The sequence below is a fragment of the Entelurus aequoreus genome, linkage group LG10 (assembly GCF_033978785.1).
Source record: "Entelurus aequoreus isolate RoL-2023_Sb linkage group LG10, RoL_Eaeq_v1.1, whole genome shotgun sequence".
Taxonomy (NCBI): Eukaryota; Metazoa; Chordata; class Actinopteri; order Syngnathiformes; family Syngnathidae; genus Entelurus; species Entelurus aequoreus.
Genome location: NC_084740.1, coordinates 36,823,550 through 36,851,547, shown reverse-complemented (window position 1 = coordinate 36,851,547; position 27,998 = coordinate 36,823,550). Strand labels below are relative to the sequence as shown.

The following is a 27,998-nucleotide window of genomic DNA, read 5'->3' as shown; positions in this document are numbered from 1 at the left end:
GGAATCAATTTTGAAAATGTTTTTAGGCCATCTCCATGCAACCAGAGGGAGCTTTTTTAACCTGTAACCTGTTTTAAAAAAAGTTTCATTATAATTATCATACAAAATATAACATTGAGAGAATCGGTTTGAATCGAGAATCGTGTAAAAATGAGAATGGATTCGGAATCGGATCAAAGCGTTAGGTACCCGAAGGTTCACACCTCTATCAAAAACGTACCATCCCACACACGCATTGTTGCTCAAAACAATCTTTCACTTTCATTCCACAATAATTATGACACAATTGTGATAATGCCTGATGAGCATTTTTCCCCTTATGGCCGTGTCTCAACTGGCACACTTCTGTACTTACACTTCTGAGTGTGTTAAAACTGAACACAAACTGTCTAATGTGAACGCAGTCTGACCCGCATGCAGACATGACGTCACACGTGCTGTTGTGTTTACAGGGGTAAACATGTCTACAATTCCTCAGTCCGGGCGCATTTCTGGCAATTATAAGGATTTTGTGCAACCAAGGTCAACATTCATTTTCTGTATCAAATTATTGAGGAGGAAGAGGACAATCATTTTGGCTCTCGCAGTTTGCGGGGATAATTTGCTTGGACGTATACGCCGAAGAGCGTGTGGGCGAGCAGTCGTAGGCAGGACTGGTGGAACATTGACGCCAGTTCCTAAAACATTCATTTGTGTTTTCTGCTTATTTGTAAACTATTTATTGTAGCGAAGAATTACGACGTTACGCTATGTGATGACGTGTTGGCCGGACGTACGCAGTCAGAGCATTCAGACCGTGGTCGCATTGGATACATATCCGAATTATATCCAAGGCCTGGGTCGGATTTGAAAATGTCGGAATTGTACTGTTCACATTGACATGAAAAATCCAATACAAGTCACATAAGGGCAAAAAAAATCGGAATTGCCCCGCGGTGTGAACAAGGCCAAAGATAGTGGTTGACTGACAAGAGTGTTCACTCCGTTTCTTTCGTTCCGCTATTGCTAACACAAAAGGTTTTGGGTGGATTTTCAGCTAACTTTCAGGAATTGTCAGAAATGGGACAAAGTAGGGATGTCCGATAATTGCTTTTTGCCGATATCCGATATTGTCCATCTCTTAATTACCGATATCAACCGATACCGATATATACAGTCGTGGAATTAACACATTATTATGCCTAATTTGGACAACCAAGTATGGTGAAGATAAGGTCCTTTTAAAAAATAATAATAATATAAAATAAGATAAATAAATTAAAAACATTTTCTTGAATAAAAAAGAAAGTAAAACAATATAAAAACAGTTACATAGAAAATAGTAATTAATGAAAATGAGTAAAATTAACTGTAAAGGTTACTACTATTAGTGGACCAGCAGCACGCACAATCATGTGTGCTTACGGACTGTATCCCTTGCAGACTGTATTGATATATATTGATATATAATGTAGGAACCAGAATATTAATAACAGAAAGAAACAACCCTTTTGTGTGAATGAGTGTAAATGGGGGAGGGAGGTTTTTTGGGTTGGTGTACTAATTGTAAGTGTATCTTGTGTTTTTATGTTGATTTAATAAAAAATAAAAAAATAAAAACGATACCGATAATTAAAAAAAACGATACCGATAATTTCCGATATTACATTTTAAAGCATTTATCGGACATCTCTAGGACAAAGTGATTACTCTTTGGGGCTGATAAGGATCTGTGAATGCTTACGGCCCCATCTCCACCCATAGAGACAAAAACAGTGGATGACTGACAAGAACTTCACTCTGTTTCTTCTATTCCGCTACAATATAGCTTAAAAAATATTAGGACGGATTTCCACCAAATTTTCAGGAAATGTTCGAAATACGACACGGAAGAAGTGATTACATTTTGAGGGTGATCCGGATCACCATCTGGATTTAGGACTTTTTTTTACGATTGATGTGCTTTTCTAGTTGTATTACTGTATTGCTTTTCTGTCTACATTTTGAGTAATTTAAAGTTAAAGTTGAAGTACCAATGACTGTCACACACCCACACTAGGTGTGGTGAAATTTGTCCTCTGCATTTGACCCATCCCCTTGTTCACTCCCTGGGAGGTGAGGGGAGCAGTGGGCAGCAGCGGTGCCGCGCCCGGGAATAATTTTTGGTGATTTAACCAACCAATTCCAACCCTTGATGCTGAGTGCCAAGCAGGGAGGTAATGGGTCCCATTTTTATAGTCTTTGGTATGACTCGGCCGGGGTTTGAACTCACGACCTACCGATCTCAGGGGGGACACTCTAACTACTAGGCCACTGAGTAGGTCTAGGTTAGCTGTTGACTTACATGGACTTTGCACATAGACCAAGGACCTCTGAAGTGTACTGACGGAAGTATTCCATTTGAGACACGGCCTTTGATATTTTTACAAGAACTTCACTGTTTCTTCTATTCCGCTACACTATAGCTTAAAAACTAACGGGACGGATTTCCACCAAATTTTCAGGAATTTTCGAAATAAGACACGGAAGAAGTGATTACATTTTGAGGGTGATCCGGATCACCATCTGGATTTAGGACTTTTTTTTACGATCGATGTGCTTTTCTAGTTGTATTACTGTATTGCTTTTCTGTCTACATTTTGAGTGATTTAGGTGTTGACTTACATGGACTTTGCACATAGACCAAGGACCTCTAAAGTGTACTGACGGAAGTATTCCATTTGAGACACGGCCTTTGATATTTTTACAGCTGGAAGAGCATAAGGACAAATTTCAGCTGGAAATGAAGTACATTCTTTGAACCGTTCTTAGTTGCGCATTGTGAAGTACTATGTAAGAATAGTTCACGTGTTGTTGCGAGTGCGAGTGACAGCGTGGTCTTGATGAGTGACCATTAACCAGATCCCTTGAATTCATTTGAAAAGTTCTTCCCCCCCCCTCCCCAACATTCCTGATTGTTGCGAGAACGAGGTTCCGTGTCTCGGTGTCTTTCCGGATGTCCGTGTCAAGGCCTCCAGCACGTAGAAACACATTGAGGGACGGGGGAGGGGGGCAAGTAGAAAAATAAGGACGCTAGAAAATGAACCCTCGTGGAAAACACGACTTGACGATCACCTGACTTGACACTGTGGTGGAGGAACATAAAAAATGTCCAAAATAAAGTTTGGGCGGTGGCGGGTGACTGGAGGAGAGGGTCTGACGAGGAGGGTCCGCTTCAGAAAAACTTGTCGTCGATGCGAAAGTGCGGCCGCGTGACGTCGTCCGGGTTGATGAAGACGGAGATGGACTTCCCGGGGTTCTCCGTGACCAGCTGCTGGAGCTTCTTGGCCAGGCGGTCGTCGGGCTGGTTCTCGCCGCCGGCGTCGGACTGTGGCGACGGCAGGTTGTTGGTGCTCCCTCGCCACTGCAGCTCCACCGTCAGCCTGTTGGCGGCCTTGGCGTGCTCGATGGTGGTGCGCAGGTGCTCGGCCGGGTCAGAGCGCACGGAGGAGAGCTTGCGAGCGTGCAGCATGGCCGTCTCGTCCGACAGGTGCTCCAGCATGTTGCACTGCGGGATGAAGTAGTTGGGACACGTCTTGTTGACCAGGCAGTGCTGCAGGTCGTCGATCAGGCCCAGAAGGAAGTGGGCGGAGAAGTCGTCCTGCGACAGGTAGTTGGCGGGGAGGCGGTCGCAGGCCCACAGCATGATGCTGCGCAGGTGGTACGGGCTGATGGCTTTGGGCCGCGACAGCAGCTTGATGATGATGGCTTTGCACGCCTGGTAGGCCTGCATCAGGCTGGACGAGATGCACTTCTTCAGCTGCACCTCGCTGCGGGCGAACGACAGGCGCCACTCGTTCTCCTTGCGGCCTTTGTGGGAGCACGTGGGCACCAGGTAGAAGCCGCTGATCACCTCCTCCTCGGTGATCTTGCCGTCCCAAAAGTGGTTCTCCATCAGCCAGCTCTGCGCCACCGCCGGCCACCCTTTGAACGACACCACGGGGACGATGTCATACAGCATGCGGCTGCTTCCCACGCCCAGGATGACCGAGATGACCGTCCCGTTCCTCTCCACCTTCTCCACCCTGGGAATGCCCCTCTGGGGCTTCTTCTGCACCTCCAGCAGCACCAGCGAGATGGACTGGTAGAACCAGTCCGCCACGAGGGTGGGCGAGAAGAAGTAGTTGGTGGTCCCGTTGATGTGGTCCACGATGGTGCAGCAGTCCTTCCACTTGTTGATGGTTCCCTCGTCGAAGAGGCGGAGGCTGAGCCACGAGTGGCCCAGAGCCGAGTGACGCATGTCCAGGGTCACCGGCTGGTTTCGGTCGTGCAGTTTCAGCGCCGGCACCAGCAGCGTGAAATCCATGTCGTAGTCTGTGCCACGGGCGTAGACGCTCAGCTCGTCCAGGTCCATGTCCACCACGCCCTCTCGAACGCCGCCGGACAGCAGGAGGTACTCGTTGGCCACCGGGAGCTTCTGGTCCAACTTCTGGACCATTCCTGAAGGAAGGAAAGAAGGAAGTATGGATTGATGATTGACAGACATAAATATGTCTACTGGGACTTCCAAACACCCTGCTGCTGTTGTCAAACCAATAAGGAAGATAAAGATGAATACATCTAAAGGTCGCTAACACAGAAAGGACCCAAAACCGAAAACACACAAAACCTCCATAAAACAAATGCTGCAAAAGCCAAACCACATGAAGAGGTATGTCTTTGTACCATTTAATAATAATATTTGACATTACACAGAACATGTGTCAAACTCAAGGACCCGGCGCCCGGATGTTGCCCGCCACATCATTTAAGTAATTTAACATGGCCCGCCACGTCATTTAATGTAGTCAGCCACATCATTCAATATGGTCTTCCCCGTCAATTTAATGTGACCTGCCACATCATTTAACGTGGACTGTCACGTTATTTAATGTGGACTGTCACGTCATTTAACGTGGACTGTCACGTCATTTAATGTGGACTGTCAAGTCATTTAACGTGGACTGTCACGTCATGTAATCTGGACTGTCACGTCATTTAATGTGGACTGTCAAGTCATTTAACGTGGACTGTCACGTCATTCAATGTGACCTGTCACGTCATTTAATGTGGACTGTCACGTCATTTAACGTTGACTGTCACGTCATTTAACGTGGACTGTCACGTCATTTAATGTGGACTGTCACGTCATTTAACGTTGACTGTCACGTCATTTAAGTAATTAAATGTGGCCCATCTCATCATTTAAAATGGCCTGTCACATCATTTAAAGTGAACCGCCACATCATTTTCAGTGGCCTCCCATGTCATTTGATGTGGTCTGCTATGGTATTTATTATGGTCCGCCACATCAAGAACTGGGGGTGAGATTAAATAAGTTATCTTCTTCCCACTCCCTTTCAAGCAAAACTGGACAATCATGCATTACATACTAGACATTACCTTTTGCACTATATTAATTGATATTATTATGTGTTGTCAACTTTGTACTTTTTTTATGTCATTGCCTGAAATAAATAAATAAATGAAAAAATAAATAACGCCTCGTTATTCAATGTGGTCTTCCCCATCAATTTAAAGCGACCTGTCACGTCATTTTCAGTGGTCTGCCACATCATTTAATGTGCTCCACCACACCATTTAGGTAATTTATTGTGGCCCACCCCATCATTTAATCTTTTGATATGGTCCCCCACGTCATTTCCGGTGGCCTTTGACGTGGTCTGCTATGTAATTTATTCTTGCCAGCCACATCATTCAATGTGGCTTGTCACGTCATTTAAAGTGGCCCGCCACATCATTTTCAGTGGCCTGCCACTTCAATTAATGTGCTCCACCATGTAATTTAATGTGGCCCACCCAATCATTTAACGTGGGCTGTCACATCATTTAAAGTGGCTCGCCACGTCATTTGATGTGGTCCCCCATTTCATTGGATGTGGCCCAGCCCCGTCATTCGATGTGGTCCCCACATCATTTGATGTTGCCTTTGATGTGGTCTGCTATATCAGTGGTTCTCAAATGGGGGTACGCGTACCCCTGGGGGTACTTGAAGGTATGCCAAGGGGTACGTGAGATTTTTTTTAAATATTCTAAAAATAACAACAATTCAAAAATCCTTTATAAATATATTTATTGAATAACACTTCAACAAAAAATGAATGTAAGTTTATAAACTGAACATCAAATCAAGTAGGCTATTCCATTCATTACAATGCAACAATGCACTATTCAGTGTTGACAGCTAGATTTTTTGTGGACATGTTCCATAAATATTGATGTTAAAGATTTCTTTTTTTGTGAAGAAATGTTTAGAATTAAGTTCATGAATCCAGATGGATCTCTATTACAATCCCCAAAGAGAGCACTTTAAGTTGATGATTACTTCTATGTGTAAAAATCTTTATTTATAATTGTATCACTTGTTTATTTTTCAACAAGTTTTTAGTTATTTTTATTTATTTTTTTCCAAATAGTTCAAGAAAGACCACTACAAATGAGCAATATTTTGCACTGTTATACAATTTACTAAATCAGAAACTGATGACATAGTGCTGTATTTTACTTCTTTATCTCTTTTTTTCCAACCAAAAATGCTTTGCTCTGATTAGGGGGTACTTGAATTAAAAAACAATTCACAGGGGGTACATCACTGAAAAAAGGTTGAGAACCACTGTGCTATATTATTTATTGTGGCCCTCTTAAGGCAGCCACAATTGCGATGTGGCCCTTAATAAAAACTAAGTTTTCACCCCTGTAATATAGAGCAACCGAACCAATTCACATAGCTAATGTTAGCATTGATTGATTGATTGAAACTTTTATTAGTAGATTGCACAGTGAAGTACATATTCCGTACGATTGACCACTAAATGGTAACACCCGAATAAGTTTTTAACTTGTTTAAGTCGGGGTCCATTCATGATACAGATATATACTATTATCATAATACAGTCATTACACAAGATAATCATCAGAGTATATACATTGAATTATTTACATTATGTACAATATTTACAATCCGGGGGGTGGGATGAGGAGGGTTTAGTTGATATCAGCACTTCAGTCATCAGAGAAATGGACATTGAAACAGTGTAGGTCTGACTTGGTAGGACATGTACAGCGAGCAGAGAACATAGCGTAGGTCGTGCTACCCCGGTAGTCTGGAAAACTTCTGTTTTGTTTCATGAACTTGCAGCATTTCTTCCATGCGGTGGTTTTGACTGCATTTTTCTTTTGCATTTGTTTGTTAGTTTAACTAAAAACTAATTGAACGTGATGAACTTAAAACAATTATGTTAATGGTATTTCAAATGTTGGCAATAAATTGCCTAATTGATGAGTACAATAACACAAGGGGCATTTGGAACAAAGGAGACTGGGGACACAGTCAACTGAATTATTAATGATCAATTATGAATGCAGTGAGGGTTGTCACTCTTCCAGTCACCAAGATAGCATGCATGCTGTGTTAATATCACTTTTGCAGGCTGTTTGTTTGCACGAATTCGAAATTAAATTGTAAAAGAGCATGTGGAGTCATTGGCTCAATTCTTTCTGCAAAGAGTGTGTGCGTGTACGTGGGTGCGTGCGTGCGTGTTCCCCACCCAGCATGGAGAAGATGAAGTCCTTGGCAGTGTGGATCTCCAGGGCCCGCTGGTCATCGTATTCCCGCTGGTCGTGCTTGCTGAACTCCTGGATGAGCCGGTTCAGGTCCTCCATGCGGGCCGCCGATCTAAAGTCGAGCTCGGGCCCGACGCCCCCGCCACCGTGAGGCAACCTGCTGGCGGCCATGGTGGGGCTGTTCCCTAGGCTGCCTGCCGAGCTGGCCCGGCTGGAGAGAGCAGGGGCGGCCATCTTTCCTCAGCGGTCCCGGTGGCTGCCTTCAGCGGCTGTTCGTGCTGCTCCCGGCCGTGATAGTGGGTCTACTCCGGCATTACCGAACCTACATCAGCGGGCTGCGTCCACACCGTCAAACACAACCGCCGGGAACAGTCAGAGCATTTCCGCTGACCACTCCTTCAAAATAAAACAACAAAACGCCACTCCAAAGTGATTGGCGCTCCTTGCGTTTTACTTTGAAGGAAATTAAGTTCGTGTCGTTAACCGTACCTTCACTAACGTGTTGTTTTGTTATTCAGAGTGCAAAGCTATTCTATTCCTCCAAGCGTCGCTGTTGTTCATCCCGTCCAATCACCCTCTTCCGCCCCGGCACTACTACTGATCAGTCAGTGTCAGAGTGTCTGCCTGTCGGTCCACCGGGGTCACCGTGCCCCAACATGTCGTGGAGAAGCTTCGTCGGCTTGTTCTGCCGGAGCAGCGAATACACTCTACGGAGGTAGGAGACCTGGCTGAAGGGAGCTAGCCGGGTCGGGCTAAGAGGCTAAAGCTAGAGTTAGCATTGTTAGCATAAATAACAGTCAAAACTGTGAAACAGGTGTTAGCTGGCTAATGCTAGCTTGATGCTAACAGAACATAGCAGTTCGCTTTAAGTAATTTTTAACATTCTGTACGATTTATCCGTAAAAAGAGTGGTGTATTTGTTCTATATAGTCATTCATTCATTCATTGTACAGTACTACACTTTAGGTTTTATTTAGGGGTGTGGGAAAAAATCGATTCGAAAATCGAATCGCGATTTTCACGTTGTGCGATTCAGAATCGATTCTCATTTAAAAAAAATCGATTTTTATTTATTTATTTTTTACTATTTTATTTATTTGTTATTTTATTTTTATTTTTTTACTAATCAATCCAACAAAACAATACACAGCAATATCATAACAATGCAATCCAATTCCAAAACCAAACCAGCAACACTCAGAACTGCAATAAACAGAGCAATTGAGAGGAGACACAAATACGACACAGAACAAACCAAAAGTAGTGAAACAAAAATGAATATTATCAACAACAGTATAAATATTAGTTACAATTTCAACATAGCAGTGATTAAAAATCCCTCATTGACATTATCATTAGACATTTATAAAAAAATAAAAAAAAATAGAACAATAGTGTCACATTGGCTTACACTTGCATCGCATCTCATAAGCTTGACAACACACTGTGTCCAATATTTTCACAAAGATAAAATAAGTCATATTTTTGGTTCATTTAATAGTTAAAACAAATTTACATTATTGCAATCAGTTGATAAAACATTGTCCTTTACAATTATAAAAGCTTTTTACAAAAATCTACTACTCTGCTTGCATGTCAGCAGACTGGGGTAGATCCTGCTGAAATCCTATGTATTGAATGAATAGATAATCGTTTTGAATCGGGAAAAAAAATCGTTTTTGAATCGAGAATCGTGTTGAATTGAAAAAAAAAAAATCGATTTTGAATCGAATCGTGACCCCAAGAATCGATATTGAATCGATATTGAATCGAATCGTGGGACACCCAAAGATTCACAGCCCTAATTTTATTACTTTGTCATGTTTATTTTACCCATATTAGAAGTGTCTTGTATTTGTTTTTCTTAATATATATTTATTTGTGTTCCCGAACGTTCATCCATCCATTTTCTTCCGCTTATCCATGGTCGGGTAGCGGGGGCAGTAGCCTAATCAGGGAAGCCCAGACTTCCCTCTCCCCAGCCACTTCGTCCAGCTCCTCCCGAGGCGTTCCTAGGCCAGCCGGGAGACATAGTCTTCCCAACGTGTCCTGGGTCTTCCCCGTGGCCTCCTGCCGGTCGGACGTGCCCTAAACACCTCCTTAGGGAGGCGTTCGGGTGGCATCCTGACCAGATGCCCGAACCACCTCATCTGGCTCCTCTTGATGTGGAGGAGCAGCGACTTTACTTTGAGCTCCTCCCGGATGGCAGAGCTTCTCACCCTATCTCTAAGGGAGAGACCCGGCGGAGGAAACTCATTTCGGCCGCTTGTACCCATGATCTTGTCCTTTCGGTCATAACCCAAAGCTCATGACCATAGGTGAGGAGGGGAACGTACAAACACCATTTCCATATGAGTTGGGAAATTGTGTTAGATGTAAATATAAATGGAATACAATGATTTGCAAATCATTTTCAACCCATATTCAATTGAATGCATTACAAAGACAAGATATTTGATGTTCAAACTCATAAACTTTTTTTTTTTTTTTTACAAATAATAATTTACTTAGAATTTCATGGCTGCAACGCGTGCCAAAGTAGTTGGGAAAGGGCATGTTCACCACTGTGTTACATGGCCTTTCCTTTTAACAACACTCAGTAAACGTTTGGGAACTGAGGAGACACATTTTTGAAGCTTCTCAGGTGGAATTCTTTCCCATTCTTGCTTGATGTACAGCTTAAGTTGTTCAACAGTCCGGGGGTCTCCGTTGTGGTATTTTAGGCTTCATAATGCGCCACACATTTTCAATGGGAGACAGGTCTGGACTACAGGCAGGCCAGTCTAGTACCCGCACTCTTTTACTATGAAGCCACGTTGATGTAACACGTGGCTTGGCATTGTCTTGCTGAAATAAGCAGGGGTGTCCATGGTAACGTTGCTTGGATGGCAACATATGTTGCTCCAAAACCTGCATGTATCTTTCAGCATTAATAGCGCCTTCACAGATGTGTAAGTTACCCATGTCTTGGGCACTATTACACCCCCATACCATCACACATGCTGGCTTTTCAACTTTGCGCCTATAACAACCCGGATGGTTCTTTTCCTCTTTGGTCCGGAGGACACGACGTCCACAGTTTCCAAAAACAATTTGAAATGTGGACTCGTCAGACCACAGAACACTTTTCCACTTTGTATCAGTCCATCTTAGATGAGCTCAGGCCCAGCGAAGTCGACAGTGTTTCTGGGTGTTGTTGATAAACGCTTTTTGCCTTGCATAGGAGAGTTTTATCTTGCACTTACAGATGTAGCGACCAACTGTAGTTACTGACAGTGGGTTTCTGAAGTGTTCCTGAGCCCATGTGGTGATATCCTTTACACACTGATGTCGCTTGTTGATGCAGTACAGCCTGAGGGATCGAAGGTCACGGGCTTAGCTGCTTACGTGCAGTGATTTCTCCAGATTCTCTGAATGAATTACGGAGCGTAGATGGTGAAATCCCTAAATTCCTTGCAATAGCTGGTTGAGAAAGGTTTTTCTTAAACTGTTCAACAATTTGCTCACGCATTTGTTGACAAAGTGGTGACCCTCGCCCCATCCTTGTTTGTGAATGACTGAGCATTTCATGGAATCTACTTTTATACCCAATCATGGCACCCACCTGTTCCCAATTTGCCTGTTCACCTGTGGGATGTTCCAAATAAGTGTTTGATGAGGATTCCTCAACTTTATCAGTATTTATTGCCACCTTTCCCAACTTCTTTGTCACGTGTTGCTGGCATCAAATTCTAAAGTTAATGATTATTTGCAAAAAAAAAAAAGTTTATCAGTTTGAACATCAAATATGTTGTCTTTGTAGCATATGGATTGAAAATGATTTGCAAATCATTGTATTCCGTTTATATTTACATTTAACACAATTTCCCAACTCATATGGAAACGGGGTTTGTAGATCGACCGGCAAATTGAGAGCTTTGCCTTCCGGCTCAGCTCTTTCTTCACCACAACGGATTGATACAGCGTCCGCATTACTGAAGACGTAGTTATGTTTAATAGTTCTTATGTGAACAGCAACTTCGCAATGGTGAGACAGAAAGTTACATGTTGAAGTTCTCCGTGTGTCCAGCAGGTGGCCTCACAACTTCCAGCAGCGTTGCAGCTTCAGGAAAGTCGCCAAGAAACCAGAAACCAAAAAGGTTGAAGAGGAGCTACTACCCGCCCACTTCGAATCCACTGAGGCGGCGTTGCACCGGCAACCCCCTTCCAGATCGCCGCGCTCCTTCAGCCGTCTTCTCCGCCCCCTGGTCTTCACCGTGGGGGTAGGTTACCTGCCGCCAGGTTGCTCTGTTGTCGGCGTGGTCGGGTGGTGACTGTCGTGTCAGTTTACAGGCTGCTCCTTCAGCTCCGCGGCCATCTGGCAGTACGAGTCGCTCAAAACCCGTGTGCAGAGCTACTTCGACGGGCAGCGAACCAAGTGGTTGGATAAAGTGCGGCTGCCGAAGCGAGGAGAAGCCCACAAGGACGTGAGCGGCGAGGACACGTGACGATGATACACATACTCTGCTCTCATCTCTGATTGGCTCTTTGCGTTTCAGCTCATTGAATTGTGGAACAGTTTGAGTGAAGGTCAGCGGACAGTCACAGGTGAGCTACTTTTCCCTTCACTTCTTATTGTGACATTATCCACTTTGTGCCATTTTGTCTCTATTAAACGTAGAAATGTTTGTCTTTGATGCCCCGCAGCGATCATTGCAGCCAACGTCCTCGTGTTCTGCTGTTGGCGCCTGCCGCCACTGCAGCGCTCCATGATAAAGTACTTCACCGCTGACCCCGCCTCCAGTGAGTGTGTGTCCACGCCTCCTGACAATGACAAACTCTGTGTTACGTTAGAGCATGACAGGAAGTAGTAAATCAGGGTTTCCGCGAGTCATTAAAAAGCATTAAGACTCATTAAATAGATTTTGTGAAAATTAAGGCCTTAAAAGCGTTAAATACGATGTCCAGAGGCATTACACAAATTAGCAGGTGGGACCGCTATAGCTTACACACACACAGGGAGAAGCACGGAAAAAAGATTATTATAAAGCCAAATGTCCCTGTGTGGAAATATGTAATCTTCAAACTGAATGAGCAACAAGAGCCCATAAGCACGGACGAGCGAGCAAGTATGCTGTGATGGCATTGGCAACAAAAAAGACAACAAAATAAACCACACGTCACGGTTTTTAAACTGGGGGAAAAAATGCACTTCAAGATGTTCAATATTTATTTGAAGTGCAATTTTTGTTAACAGAGATTGAGAGGCCATTTTATTTTTGTTTGTCTACCTATTTAGCCTCTTAAGGCCCAAGCTGTTTGTTTACATGCTTTTTTTATTTCTCTTTGCTATTTGGGCTTATTGGACCCTAATTAGAATAAAAACTAAGAATCCTCTTTTGATATGATGTACTTAGTCCATAAGTAACAAAAGTGTACTTCGTGTTTAGTGACATGCTAATTCTTATTTTTACACCAAATTCCATTGTATGTTATACTCTTCTGACACCACCAAATGGCAGTATAAGTGTCCACATAAGCGGCCACAAGACCCCAATTCAGTAGTGTACACAATTTTGGAAATAAGAGCTAAAAGGTGCTGTCCACGCATGTGGTCACTAAACCTTTAGAGTAAGATACTTAGGTTATTGATCTTCCAATTACAATGGTAAAAAATACTAAAGTAATGAAAAATATTAATCAGAATAGTTTTTATTGCCATAGTTTGAGAACGGGTTCACAAACTAGGAATTTTACTTGGTGCAATCAAAAGATGTGTATTGCATTTTAAAAGGTCACTTGCATAGTTATTAACTTAGAATTTAATTATCCCACAGTAGGGAAAATGATGTGGTTGCAGATTCCTAAAAGTCCACGGAAATTCAGGTTAAAACTCATTAACGAGGGGAACATTAAAGAACACAAAGGACTTAAAAGACATTAAAAAAAGCACAGAGCTGATGGAACCAGCTGCCACTTCAGCAATGCCATTTCTACATACAGCTACAAAAGTAAAACACAACAAAAACCAAAAAATGAGCAAAAAAAATACATATTGAGCACACGCGATCGCACCATGTATAGGCAAACATCAAAAGAAAAACAATTTAAACACCCATATACGCCAAGGTGGCCTCGTCGGTGCTCTACGCCACCGTTTGGTGGGGTGGGGAGCAGCACGGTCAGAGACGGGCAGACATGTCCTAGACTGCCCACTAGCTCTAGGCCAATGTCTGGTCTGCACGGATGAACAAGATTCCGTCCAGGGAGACCAAAGTTTTCGATACATGCTCATCGTGGAATTAACACATTATTATGCCTAATTTTGTTGTGATGCCCAGCTGGATGCATTAAACAATGTAACAAGGTTTTCCAAAATAAATCAACTCAAGTTATGGAAAAAAATGCCAACATGGCACTGCCATATTTATTATTGAAGTCACAAAGTGCATTATTTTTTTTACCATGCCTCAAAACAGCAGCTTGGAATTTGGGACATGCTCTCCCTGAGAGAACATGAGGAGGTTGAGGTGGGGGGGTAGGGGGTAGCGGGTGGGTATATTGTAGCGTCCCGGACGAGTTAGTGCTGCAAGGGGTTCTGGGCATTTGTTCTGTTGTGTTTATGTTGTGTTACGGTGCGGATGTTCTCCCGAAATGTGTTTGTCATTCTTGTTTGGTGTGGGTTCACAGTGTGGCGCATATTTGTAACCGTGTTAAAGTTGTTTATACGGCTACCCTCAGTGTGACCTGTATGGCTGTTGACCAAGTATGCGTTGCATTCACTTGTGTGTGTGAAAAGTCATAGATATTATGTGACTGGGCCGGCACGCAAAGGCAGTTCCTTTTAAGGTTTATTGGCGCTCTGTACTTCTCCCTACGTCCGTGTACACAGCGGCGTTTTAAAAGGTCATACATTTTACTTTTTGAAACCGATACTGATACATTTTAAAGCATTTATTGGCCAATATTATCGGACATCTCTAATTATTATCATTGTCAAACGCTTACTATACGGAAAATTATACACTTTTGACTAAACGTAACAACTAACCACTGTTACATCACCTTTTCTTTTAACAACACTCAATAAACGATTGGGAACTGAGGAAACTAATTGTTGAAGCTTTGAAAGTGGAATTCTTTCCCATTCTTGTTTTATGTAGAGTTTCAGTCGTTCAATCAGAATCAGAATCGTTTTATTGCCATTGTTTGAGAACGGGTTCACAAACTAGGAATTTTTCTTGGTGCAATCGTGCAACATAAAACACATATAACACATATTTGGTAATAAAAAGAGCTGTAACTTTGCTATCAGATCATGTTATAGACTTAGAAGGAATTCAAGGAGCTACTGTTAGGAGTTATTGTTCATTTGCCTGATGACAGAGGGGAAAAAAATGTTCAGGTGGCGGGAGGTGTGGGTCTGGATGGACCATAGTCTCCTGCCTGAGGGGAGAGGGGAGAATAGTTTGTGTCCAGGGTGAAAAGAGTCAGCTGTGATCCGACCCACATGCCTCCTGGTCCTGGAGGAGAACATGTCCTGTAGGGATGGGAGCTTGCAGCCAATCACCTTCTCAGCAGCACGTACGATGCGCTGCAGTCCATGCTTATCCTGGACTGTGGCGCCGGGGAACCACACTGTGATGGAGGAGGTCAGGATGGACTCTATGATGGCTGAGTAAAACTGCACCAGCATCTCGGTCGGCACCTTAAGTTTCCTCAGCTGCTGCAGGAAGTACATCCTCTGCTGCGCCTTCTTGATGAGGGAGCTGATGGTCGGCTCCCACTTGAGGTCTTGGGTGATGGTGGTGCCCAAGAAACGTAAGGAGTCCACAATAGGGACGGGGGTGGAAGAGTCAATCAGGGTGAGGGGGGATGGTGGGGCTGTGACTTTCCTGAAGTCCATGATCATCTCCACTGTTTTCTGGGCGTTCAGCTCCAGGTTGTTGAGGCTGCACCAGGACGTCAGCCGGTCCACCTCTCTCCTGTAGACGGACTCATCGCCATCCGAGATGAGCCCGATGAGGGTGGTGTCATGTGCAAACTTGAGCAGTTTTACGGATTGGTGACTGGAGGTGCAGCAGTTTGTATACAGGGAGAAGAGCCAGGGAGAGAGTACACAGCCCTGAGGAGTACCAGTGTTCGTGGTTTGATTGTCCGAGACAATCTTCCCCAGCCGCACGTGCTGTCTTCGGTTTGTCAGGAAGTCATTGATCCAACTGCAGAGGGAGTCGGGCACGCTGAGCTGGTAGAGCTTGTCTCGTAGCAGTCCAGGGAGGATGGTGTTGAAGGCAGAGCTGAAGTCCACAAACAGGATCCTAGCTTAGGTTCCTGGGGAGTCCAGATGCTCCAGGATGAAGTGGAGGGCCAGGTTCACTACAATAACAGTGTAATACGTTTTCATAACATGGTCACTAATGCCTAGTTTCTCTTGTTATATTCTTATTTTACTGTTATATTTGTATTCTCATCGATGCTTTTTGTTTCTATTCTATTGTAATATTTTTCTATTTTTTTTCCATTTATACCCCCATTATTTACTTTTTTAAATTCGATCTCAATTCTGTACACTGCTGCTGGAATTTTAATTTTCCTGAGGGAACTCTCCTGAAGGAATCAATAAAGTACTATCTATCTATCTATCTATCTATCTATCTATCTATCTATCTATCTATCTATCTATCTATCTATCTATCTATCTATCTATCTATCTATCTATCTATCTATCTATCTATCTATCTATCTATCTATCTATCTATCTATCTATCTATCTATCTATCTATCTATCTATCTATCTATCTATCTATCTATCTATCTATCTATCTATCTATCTATCTATCTATCTATCTATCTATCTATCTATCTATCTATCTATCTATCTATCTATCTATCTATCTATCTATCTATCTATCTATCTATCTATCTATCTATCTATCTATCTATCTATCTATCTATCTATCTATCTATCTATCTATCTATCTATCTATCTATCTATCTATCTATCTATCTATCTATCTATCTATCTATCTATCTATCTATCTATCTATCTATCTATCTATCTATCTATCTATCTATCTATCTATCTATCTATCTATCTATCTATCTATCTATCTATCTATCTATCTATCTATCTATCTATCTATCTATCTATCTATCTATCTATCTATCTATCTATCTATCTATCTATCTATCTATCTATCTATCTATCTATCTATCTATCTATCTATCTATCTATCTATCTATCTATCTATCTATCTATCTATCTATCTATCTATCTATCTATCTATCTATCTATCTATCTATCTATCTATCTATCTATCTATCTATCTATCTATCTATCTATCTATCTATCTATCTATCTATCTATCTATCTATCTATCTATCTATCTATCTATCTATCTATCTATCTATCTATCTATCTATCTATCTATCTATCTATCTATCTATCTATCTATCTATCTATCTATCTATCTATCTATCTATCTATCTATCTATCTATCTATCTATCTATCTATCTATCTATCTATCTATCTATCTATCTATCTATCTATCTATCTATCTATCTATCTATCTATCTATCTATCTATCTATCTATCTATCTATCTATCTATCTATCTATCTATCTATCTATCTATCTATCTATCTATCTATCTATCTATCTATCTATCTATCTATCTATCTATCTATCTATCTATCTATCTATCTATCTATCTATCTATCTATCTATCTATCTATCTATCTATCTATCTATCTATCTATCTATCTATCTATCTATCTATCTATCTATCTATCTATCTATCTATCTATCTATCTATCTATCTATCTATCTATCTATCTATCTATCTATCTATCTATCTATCTATCTATCTATCTATCTATCTATCTATCTATCTATCTATCTATCTATCTATCTATCTATCTATCTATCTATCTATCTATCTATCTATCTATCTATCTATCTATCTATCTATCTATCTATCTATCTATCTATCTATCTATCTATCTATCTATCTATCTATCTATCTATCTATCTATCTATCTATCTATCTATCTATCTATCTATCTATCTATCTATCTATCTATCTATCTATCTATCTATCTATCTATCTATCTATCTATCTATCTATCTATCTATCTATCTATCTATCTATCTATCTATCTATCTATCTATCTATCTATCTATCTATCTATCTATCTATCTATCTATCTATCTATCTATCTATCTATCTATCTATCTATCTATCTATCTATCTATCTATCTATCTATCTATCTATCTATCTATCTATCTATCTATCTATCTATCTATCTATCTATCTATCTATCTATCTATCTATCTATCTATCTATCTATCTATCTATCTATCTATCTATCTATCTATCTATCTATCTATCTATCTATCTATCTATCTATCTATCTATCTATCTATCTATCTATCTATCTATCTATCTATCTATCTATCTATCTATCTATCTATCTATCTATCTATCTATCTATCTATCTATCTATCTATCTATCTATCTATCTATCTATCTATCAATCATCCACAGACCTGTTGGCTCTATAGGCGAACTGCAGTGGGTCCAGGAGGGGGGCGGTGATGTCCTTGAGGTGGGGCAGGACCAAGCGCTCAAAGGACTTCATGACCACAGACGTCAGCGCGACCGGCCTGTAGTCATTTAGTCCTGTGATCCGTGCTTTTTTGAGGACAGGGACAATGGTGGAGGTCTTAAAGCAGGACGGCACGCGGCATAGCTCCAGAGAGGTGTTAAAAATGTCAGTGAAGACAGGAGCCAGCTGGTCCGCACAGTGTCTGAGAGTGGAGGGGGAGACACCATCCGGCCCGGGGGCCTTCCGTGTATTCAGCCTCAAGAACTGCCGGCGTACATCCTCTTCTCGGATGGAAAGGGCCTTTGCAGTCCTATGATGTTTTTGGAGTCCTGTGATGTCCTAGGAGTCCTTTGAGTCCTTTTAACTCCTTTAATGAAGTGCTGGCATTGGGGGGGGGGGGGGGTGATGGTGGGGGGAGCAGGGCTTTGATGAGCTGAAGGCCGTTCATGACGACAGTAATGTGTGTTGAGGCCCTGAGCGAGAGTCCGGTCATTCAGGGCCTGGGGGGTTTTGGGCTTATAGTTCGTAAGGGCCCTTAGACCTCTCCAAACGGCCGCAGAATCATTGGAGCGGAACTGTTCCTGTAGACGGTTAGAGTACACAGATTTAGCTTTCTCCACTTCCCTGTTGAAGTGGTACTTCGCTTCTTTGTATTTACTCTGGTCCCCGCTTCTCCACGCAGCCTCCTTCTTCTTGCGCAGCTGTCGGAGCTTGGGTGTGAACCAGGGCTTGTCGTTGTTATAACAAACCCTGGTGCGCGTTGGAATGATGCGCGCCTCATTGAACTGTAGGTATGAGGTCACAGTGTCCGTCAACAGTCCGCTGTCGTATTTTACGCTTCAAAATGCGCCACACATTTTCGATGGGAGACAGGTCTGGACTGCAGGCGGGCCAGAAAAGTACCCGCACTCTTTTTTTACGAAGCCACGCTGTTGTAACACGGGCTGAATGTGGCTTGGCATTGTCTTGCTGAAATAAGCAGGGGCGTCCATGAAAAAGATGGCGCTTAGATGGCAGCATTTGTTGCTCCAAAACCTGTTTGTACCTTTCAGCATTAATGGCGCCTTCACAGATGTGTAAGTTACCCATGCCTTGGGCACTAATACACCCCCATACCATCACACATGCTGGCTTTTCAACTTTGCGTCGATAACAGTCTTCCCCTTTGGTCCGGATGACACAATGTCGAATATTTCCAAAAACAATTTGAAATGTGGACTCGTCAGACCACAGAACACTTTTCCACTTTGCATGAGTTCATCTTAGATGATCTCGGGCCCAGAGAAGCCGGCGGGGTTTCTGAATGTTGTTGATAAATGGCTTTCGCTTTGCATAGTAGAGCTTTAACTTGCACTTACAAATGTAGCGACGAACTGTATTTAGTGACAGTGGTTTTCGGAAGTGTTCCTGAGCCCATGTGGTGATATCCTTTAGAGATTGATGTCGGTTTTTGATACAGTGCCGTCTGAGGGATCGAAGGTCACGGTCATTCAATGTTGGTTTCCGGCCACGCCGCTTACGTGGAGTGATTTCCCCGGATTCTCTGAACCTTTTGATGATATTATGCACCGTATATGTTGAAATCCCTAAATTTCTTGCAATTGCACTTTGAGAAACTTTGTTCTTAAACTGTTTGACTATTTGCTCACGCAGTTGTGGACAAAGGGGTGTACCTCGCCCCATCCCTTCTTGTGAAAGACTGAGCATTTTTTGGGAAGCTGTTTTTATACCCAATCATGGCACCCACCTGTTCCCAATTAGCCTGCACACCTGTGGGATGTTCCAAATAAGTGTTTGATGAGCATTCCTCAACTTTATCAGTATTTACTACCACCTTTCCCAACTTCTTTGTCACGCGTTGCTGGCATCAAATTCTAAAGTTAATGATTATTTGCAAAAAATATGTTGTCTTTGTAGCATATTCAACTGAATATGGGTTGAAAATGATTCGCAAATCATTGTATTCCATTTATATTTACATCGAACACAATTTCCCAACTCATATGGAAACGGGGTTTGTAGATATAAGCAGCACCCACAAAATTTTACAAGACAAAATACATTTTCCCATATATTAGCTGCACCAGACTATAAGCCGCAGTTATATACTTTGCAACATGAGTTATTTACACTGTAAGATTCTATAAATGTTTATTCATATACCTTAGTAGTTTCTAAACAGTGTCTGTAACACGGGTGTAAAACCGCTGAGCAAACAAAACAGAAGTCATTGTCATGGACCCACTAGCTGCGGAAGTTAGCTCTCCAATCAGCTAAACAGACTCAAACTGAAACTATTCACAAAGAATGCCGTTGTAAGTTAATAATACTACCACAGACACACATATAATGCTAACGTTGCTAGCGTCATTACATTACAATAGCACGTACACATATGCATTAAAACACTCCTACAGACTTCACACATGGGACGGCTTAGTAATTATGAACAGTTTTAGTTATATTGTTGCTTGGAGTGAGGCATGAAAAATCCATACGAGTAGAAACGGTCTGGACGGCTAGAAGACTGAACAATACTTCGGTTTATTTTTTTTTATTTTTTAGAAGGTCTACTAACAAATGCAAGGATGCTGCAGCACATACAGTGAGCAAATTTGTCCAAAAGATGGTACCATAGCACAAACAAAAGAACACTGTTTTTGCTTGTTTTTTGTAAATACAACGATTTGCATTATTGCCGTCAGTGAAGAAAAAACAATGAATTAGCCACTCCGTCTGATAAGCCGCAGAGTTCAAAGTGTAGAAAAATTGTAGCGGTAGGGTTGGGCGATATGGCCTTTTTTAAATATCTCGATATTTTTAGGCCATATCACGATACACGATATATATCTCGATATTTTGCCTTAGCCTTGAATTAACACTTGATGCATATAATTACAGCAGTATGATGATTCTATGTGTCTACATTAAAACATTCTTGTTCATACTGCTCATTTTAAAGTTTCATGCAGAGAGGGAAATCACAACTAAGTCAATTTAGCAAAAGTGTATTTATTAAACAGTTATTAAGCAGTGGCACAAACATTCATGTCATTTCAAAACAGAAAGTGCAAGATTGTCAGAGACGGTTTAAAACAAGCTATAAGTGCACTTTTGTGCATGATGTCACTAAGATGACTTATCAAAACAACGCTAAATTAAAGTGCACTTTTTGTACAGAACGCCACTACAATAGTTTGAAACAATTAAAGTGCACTTTTGTGCATGATGTCACACAAGATATTTCAATAACTGTCAAATAAAAATGAGCTGCATAATAGGAAATCAAATCGTTATCACCTTGTGTTGTGGACTATTTTTTTCATACGGTGTTGATGTGGAGATGGTTGCCTCGGCATTTTGTTGGTGTGGCACCGAACGGAGATGTTGACATGCGGAGTTTCAAGCACTCTTCATTCTCTAGCGGGTGACTTTTTAAATGATGCTACATATTAGCAGTAATGCTACTTTTTGTAGCAACGCTTTTGCCCCACGCTTGACAAATTACGGTTGTCTGTTCGACATATTCCCACGAGAAGCCAAACCACCGCCAGACGATGGACCCCCTGCTGTTTTTCTTGGGAATTAATTCTTCCTTCATTTGTTACCAGATTCGCACCTTCTTTCTGTCGTATTACCACTCACACCACAGCTAACATTACCCATGCCGCTACCTCTCTGCTCCGCGAGGACGTATACGTATGTGACATATGTAAGAATGTGCACTTGCTGTCTGTGAGAAGGAGGGACAACAAAGAGTGGGAAGAGCCTGTAGTGTAATGCCAGCAGCTAAAAGCAACTGTGTGAAAACGTATACTCGAATATCACGATATAGTCATTTTCTATATTGCACAGATACAAACCCGCGATATATCGAGTACATCGATATATCGCCCAGCCCTATGTAGCGGTGGTTTATAGTCTGGAATTTACGGTAGATTTTCTGACACCTGCAGAAACCACAGTAGTCATAAAAGGTTGTGGTTGGACTGAATGTAACTTCTGGTTCTCCTGCAGAGACGCTGTGCTCGCCCATGCTGCTGTCCACCTTCAGCCATTTCTCCTTCTTCCACATGGCCGCCAACATGTACGTCCTGTGGGGCTTCTCCAGCAGCGCCGTCTCCATACTGGGCAGGGAGCAGTTCATGGCCGTCTACCTTTCTGCGGGTACGAGGGAAAGAAAAGGGTGCGCGTGACCCCCCCCCCGGGTACACGCTGACACTTTCGTCTCTGTGCACAGGTGTCATTTCCACCTTTGTCAGCTACGTGAGCAAGATGGCCAGGGGGAGGATGGGTCCTTCTCTCGGAGCGGTGAGTCTTTAACCGTGCACGTTTGACCCAGGATAAATTGTTGAAATGTGTGCATGTGTTCGCAGTCTGGCGCCATCATGACCATCGTGGCTCTAGTTTGCACCAAAATGCCTGAAGCCAAACTGGCCATCATCTTCCTCCCCATGTTTACCTTCACTGCTGCTAACGTAAGACTGTCTATTTGTCTTTCTGTCCAAGCGATTGTCCAGCCGTCCTTTCACTCTGCTGTCCCCTAACTCTGTATCCAGGCGCTAAAGGGCATCATCGCCCTGGATACGGCCGGTCTGGTGTTGGGGTGGAAAATGTTTGACCACGCTGCTCATTTGGGTGGAGCCCTTTTTGGCATGTAAGTAACTTGTGTCAAAATCAGTTAAAGCTGCATTAAACATCTGGTCCTCAATGAGGCGCTGTTGTCACAGCTGATTTAAGTACCAATAGAGTGGAAAAACAAGTTGCATCTATATTAAAACTATTATTAGGGATGTCCGTTAATGGCTTTTTGCAGATATCCGATATTCCAATATTGTCCAACTCTTAATTACCGATACCGATATCAACCGATACCGATATATACAGTCGTGGAATTAACACATTGTTATGCCTAATTTGAACAACCAGGTATGGTGAAGATAAGGTCCTTTTTAAAAAAATTAATAAAATAAGATAAATAAACTCAAAACATTTTCTTGAATAAAAAAGAAAGTAAAACAATATAAAAACCGTTACATAGAAACTAGTAATTAATGAAAATGAGTAAAATTAACTGTTAAAGGTTAGTACTATTAGTGGACCAGCAGCACGCACAATCATGTGTGTTTACGGACTGTATCCCTTGCAGACTGTATTGATATATATTGATATATAATGTAGGAACCAGAATATTAATAACAGAAAGAAACAACCCTTTTGTGTGAATGAGTGTAAATGGGCGAGGGAGGTTTTTTGGGTTGGTGTACCAATTGTAAGTGTATCTTGTGTTTTTTATGTTGATTTAATAAAAATAAAAAATAAACGATACCGATAATTTTAAAAAACGATACCGATAATTTCCGATATTACATTTTAAAGCATTTATCTCTAACTATTATCATGTATATCTGATTTATGACACCAAAAGGCTTAGAAAGTTTGTGAGCAAATAGATATGATCATAGTATCAATCTCACAGATATATTCCCGAGCCATTTTGAGAGATAATGGAGAAGCCGATCACGTGATCCGTGACACAGTTTGGAACCAGAGATCCCTTCCCCATCAACAATGGATGGATGGATTTTATTGTCATTGCACAAGTACAACAAAATTTATTTTTCAGCACAAACCCATTCAATATTAGACAAACATTCTACAGGATTACAGAACAGGAACACTGATGCCAATGCGAATCAAGCAGACTTTGTGAGAGCCAACGATTACTTTGGAAAATGAATTCTTATTCAGAACCTTCAATGTTTGAGCCTGAACACAAAGAGGATGAGTAATACGTTTTCAGAAGCCGAGTGCTAAACGGATGTAGCTTTATTGAAAAACTAAAGCATCAGCAGCATTGCTAGGTGCTAAACATACAAACTGCCATATTTTCCAGACTATAGAGCGCACCCGTATATTAGCCTCACCCAAAATATATTTTTTCCATATATTGCCCTGACTCTAAGCCGCAGATATATTGGTTGTGAAATTTGTTATTTACACAGAAAAAAATCTTTAAATGTTTATTTACAGGCATGGGATTTTTCTGTCTATAGTCAGAAATCCTTCTTTTTTATCTCTGTAAAAATATAAAAAATTATTTTACATTTTTCCTGACCTACAATGTGTGTTAAAATCTTGATCAGTCTCTTTGCCATACCTGCCAACAACTACGGTTTTCCTGTAATGAGTACGGTATTTGATACTCCAGTGGTAAAAATCACGGTTTTCCATTAAAAATTAATAACTTTAAAATCGAAGCTACGTAGTGAAGCAACTCCACGGGCAGGGGACAAAATATACGGGAAACATCAATGACGATTGGTTGGTTTATGTATAATAAAATCCATGATTGGTTGGTTGGTTTACTATGATGACTCACAATTGGTTAAGATTAGGGCAAAACATTACTGTAGATTCCTAATGAAGCCTTAGCTAGACGCTCCTCTACTTTCTCCTGCTCCACTTGCTGCGGCGACAACAAACAAAAACTCCAGACGCTCCTCTTCGTTTTGTACAGTTTACTTGTCAACTTAATCCTTCAAAAACGTAAAACAATAACGATGTGGGAACAAATGAATGGCAAAATAAAGCGAGTTTGTTACAGTAAGAAAGAGTTAGAAAAAGTAAGAGTAAGGTCAAAAAACTGTGTGGCTCAATTACCCATACCTGACTGCCATTACCCACAATACATTGTGTCCAAAACCCCCTTACCACACAGATCCTTCCGCCATATATGCAATTAAACAGTTACGTCATCAAATTATTTAGACAAATGTAATAATTACAAATAAAGTGTTCCTTATTATTATTCTAAGCATGCGATATGTACATTTTCATATTATTTAAATAAAGTAAATAGTCCCATTTTGGCTGAATAAACATAAAGCACCTTCCATAAAATGTAAATTAACTTAAACAGCATTTAGTCTCCTACATTACGGACAGGCCAATCAGTGGCAAGATAGGGTGGGTCCTCAAACCAAGAAGGGAAATCACAACAGACATCCCAAATGACGACGAGAGAGTCGTAGAAGAGAAAAGGGAATAATCAAGCAGGCGATTTATATATTTAAAAAATTAGTGGAAGATGGCAGAGGGATTTTCTTCCTTAGATTTTTTTTTAGCGATGTAGACAAAGTCCAGGAAACCCACAATGCGTCCGTCTACTTGGCCACATTTGGACAAATGTATGCGTCTGGATAAAACATTCATTTGAGTTGTTTACTATATAAGCCCAAATCAAAACTGCTCTCGACATGGAAGACTTGGACTACGCATTTAAGAACACACATGATTGTGGCAGACATGTGATGACTTTTGCTACAGTATAGCCCAGGGGTTGGCAACCCAAAATGTTGAAAGAGCCATATTGTACCAAAAGTACAAAAAAGTCATCGGTCTGGAGCCGCAAAAAATTAAAAGACTTATATAAGTGTTATAATGAAGGCAGCACATGATGTAAGTGGCTAATTAGCTATATTAGCCTACTATCAAAATGACTATGTGTCGCAGGCTGACGGAAATCTTTGTTGACAGAAATGTTGAAATTTAATATTTATTCTACACATTTTTACAACATTGAAAAACATTAGTAAAACTTCTCAGAAGGTGAGATAACTCCTGAAAATGACTGGCTTTTTAATGGCCAAAGGTATAGATGTGTGTGTCCAAGTTAAAGGAAATGACAGGCCGTCTTCTTCTAATTTATTACAATCTTTGCAAGCTAGGTAAAGTTTGCTGTGGTCTGTAACAACATGGCACACTAACAACTATCAGAAATGCAGCCAATAATACATCCAGATAATGTGTCATGAGACATGGAAAAACAAACCAAATAGACAGAGGACATAAGTAAAGGAAATTAAATTAGCTCAAATATACCTACAAATGATGCAATATGTACATACAGCTAGCCTAAATAGCTATTATTACATTGATTAGCTTGCAGTCATGCAGTGACCAAATACATTATGTCTGATTAGCGCTCCAACAAGTCAATCACATCAAAAAACTCACCTTTGTGCATTCACGCACAGCATAAAATGTTTGGTGGACAAAATGAGACCTAGGAGTGGCATAAAACACGTCTTTCTGTGGCAGCGTCGGAGAAAGTTATACATGTAAACAAACTGTTGAGTCACAGTCCACACAACGGTGAGTTCAAGGGCCGCTGAAATTAGTAGGACAAAATGGCGCTCGCCAAATACTCATCAGTGAAAGATAAACACAAACCTATTAAACAGTGGGCTTTGTAACAATTAGGAAGGTTTGTGTCATGTTTGTCCTCCTTCAGAAACCATATTACAACAAAAAAACATTTTTCACCCCATTTTTTTTTTTACATTTCCATACATTTTTGAAAAAGCTCCACGGAGCCACTAGGGCACCGCTAAAGAGCCGCATGTGGCTCTAGAGCCGCGGGTTGCTAACCCCTGGTATAGCCTGTCTAAATGCTACATTTCATTTTCATTGGTGTTTTACAACAAGACAGTAGCTGACATTTTGTTCATTATTTCTGCTGTTTATATTTTGACATTGAATAGTTGAATCATTTTGAAACATAAACAACATGACTGCAAGATATTTGTTATTTCATGCTATAAATCACAAATGGCTATTCAGATAAAGGAAGATGGCTAATAGAATAAACATTGTTTGTACTCTTTATGATTTTTGCATTTGGAGCAGTTAGAAGTGGAGAAGGAGTCAAAGAGACAGAAATTGTCTATAAAATCCAAGGCAGAATCCACTAAAGCAGAAAACAAAAAGGAAAATGCAAGCTTTAGTTCAATTGTTAGCTGACTTTGCTAGCGTTTATTTACGAGTTACAATTAATAAACAACAAAAAAAGAGAGACTGTATGTGTTCTTGTTCTACATGAATGATAGACAAAATAAAAACCATTACAGTTCCCCTTTTTAAAATCTCATATTTATCCAGTGTCATTCATTCTGAATGGTGGTTTTTACTATGCCAGCTGAAAATAATTAAGATCAATAGTATTATACTGCATATTTATTCATTCGTGTAATGAATCCATATTTTGTTAATGCTCCAAAGTCCCCGTCCTCACCCCAACATGGGTCCATCAATTCTTTTGGACAGTCCATGTATAACTCGCTCCGTCCGTCCTCTCTCTCCTCTCCCAGCTGGTACGTCACGTTTGGACACGAGCTCATTTGGAAGAACCGGGAGCCTTTTGTCAAGTTATGGCACAAGCTGAGGACAGGCAGCGGCGGGAGCAAAGGCGGCCATTGAGGAGGCCCCGAGTAGGATGCGGAATGAACTGAGGGGATCAAAGCGGTCCCAACATGTAAACCTGATAAATAGTTGCTCAGACTATTTGGTGACTTGAACACCAGGGGGCATCACCATTCATGAACACCAAATATCACAGCGGATTTTGTTCATTATTTCCTCCCTCTAAGCACCAACACATGGGTATCCAAACTTTTTACACTCAGGTCTGCATACAGAAAAAAAATGTTTGGGCCGTTGGGCCACTGAGATACATTTTATACATTAAAGATGCTAAAACCAAGCCAATGTGCGTCAACGTTATCTACAGTAAACAAAATAGGCACGGTTTAGCCCTGTGTAGCAGAGCAAATTAGTGTAATATCTTACAATACATCATGAATATTTTATTTTCCAAATAGAAAAGGAGTCACTCCGAGGCCACATGTTGGACACCCCTGCTCTGACGGCTTGAAAAATTATGTTTTAGGACGTTCTTAGAAATATTCATCACTTTGTTGATTTTCTGGCTTGATGTTGGGTTTTAATGTGATAATACTATTATTAAAACACTTTTTTTATGTCTTCA

The 27,998-nt window shown here is 41.2% G+C and overlaps 2 protein-coding genes across 2 annotated transcripts; one reads left to right on the top strand and one right to left on the bottom strand.

Moving 5' to 3' along the window:
- Nucleotide 1: 1 nt before the first annotated feature.
- On the bottom strand, nucleotides 2-8,084 carry LOC133658544 (nucleotidyltransferase MB21D2). The gene is made up of 2 exons (XM_062060704.1): nucleotides 7,566-8,084; nucleotides 2-4,458 (listed from the first exon to the last, which is right to left on the bottom strand). The coding sequence occupies exons 1-2, from the start codon at nucleotides 7,813-7,815 to the stop codon at nucleotides 3,194-3,196; spliced, it is 1,515 nt and encodes a 504-aa protein (XP_061916688.1). The 5' UTR covers nucleotides 7,816-8,084; the 3' UTR covers nucleotides 2-3,193.
- Nucleotides 7,769-27,998, top strand: parlb (presenilin associated, rhomboid-like b). Its single transcript, XM_062060705.1, has 10 exons — nucleotides 7,769-8,296; nucleotides 11,651-11,843; nucleotides 11,907-12,047; nucleotides 12,120-12,168; nucleotides 12,268-12,363; nucleotides 22,187-22,336; nucleotides 22,410-22,480; nucleotides 22,546-22,647; nucleotides 22,729-22,826; nucleotides 27,322-27,998. The coding sequence occupies exons 1-10, from the start codon at nucleotides 8,238-8,240 to the stop codon at nucleotides 27,428-27,430; spliced, it is 1,068 nt and encodes a 355-aa protein (XP_061916689.1). The 5' UTR covers nucleotides 7,769-8,237; the 3' UTR covers nucleotides 27,431-27,998.

Coding starts and splice junctions, on each gene's coding strand:
- LOC133658544 (XM_062060704.1), bottom strand. CDS start 7,815: ATGGCCGCCCCTGCTCTCTCCAGCCGGGCCAGCTCGGCAGGCAGCCTA. Junction 4,459..7,565: donor CTTCATCTTCTCCATGCTGG/GTGGGGAACACG, acceptor TCCTTCCTTCAG/GAATGGTCCAGAAGTTGGAC.
- parlb (XM_062060705.1), top strand. CDS start 8,238: ATGTCGTGGAGAAGCTTCGTCGGCTTGTTCTGCCGGAGCAGCGAATAC. Junction 8,297..11,650: donor AGCGAATACACTCTACGGAG/GTAGGAGACCTG, acceptor CCGTGTGTCCAG/CAGGTGGCCTCACAACTTCC. Junction 22,481..22,545: donor TGGGTCCTTCTCTCGGAGCG/GTGAGTCTTTAA, acceptor ATGTGTTCGCAG/TCTGGCGCCATCATGACCAT.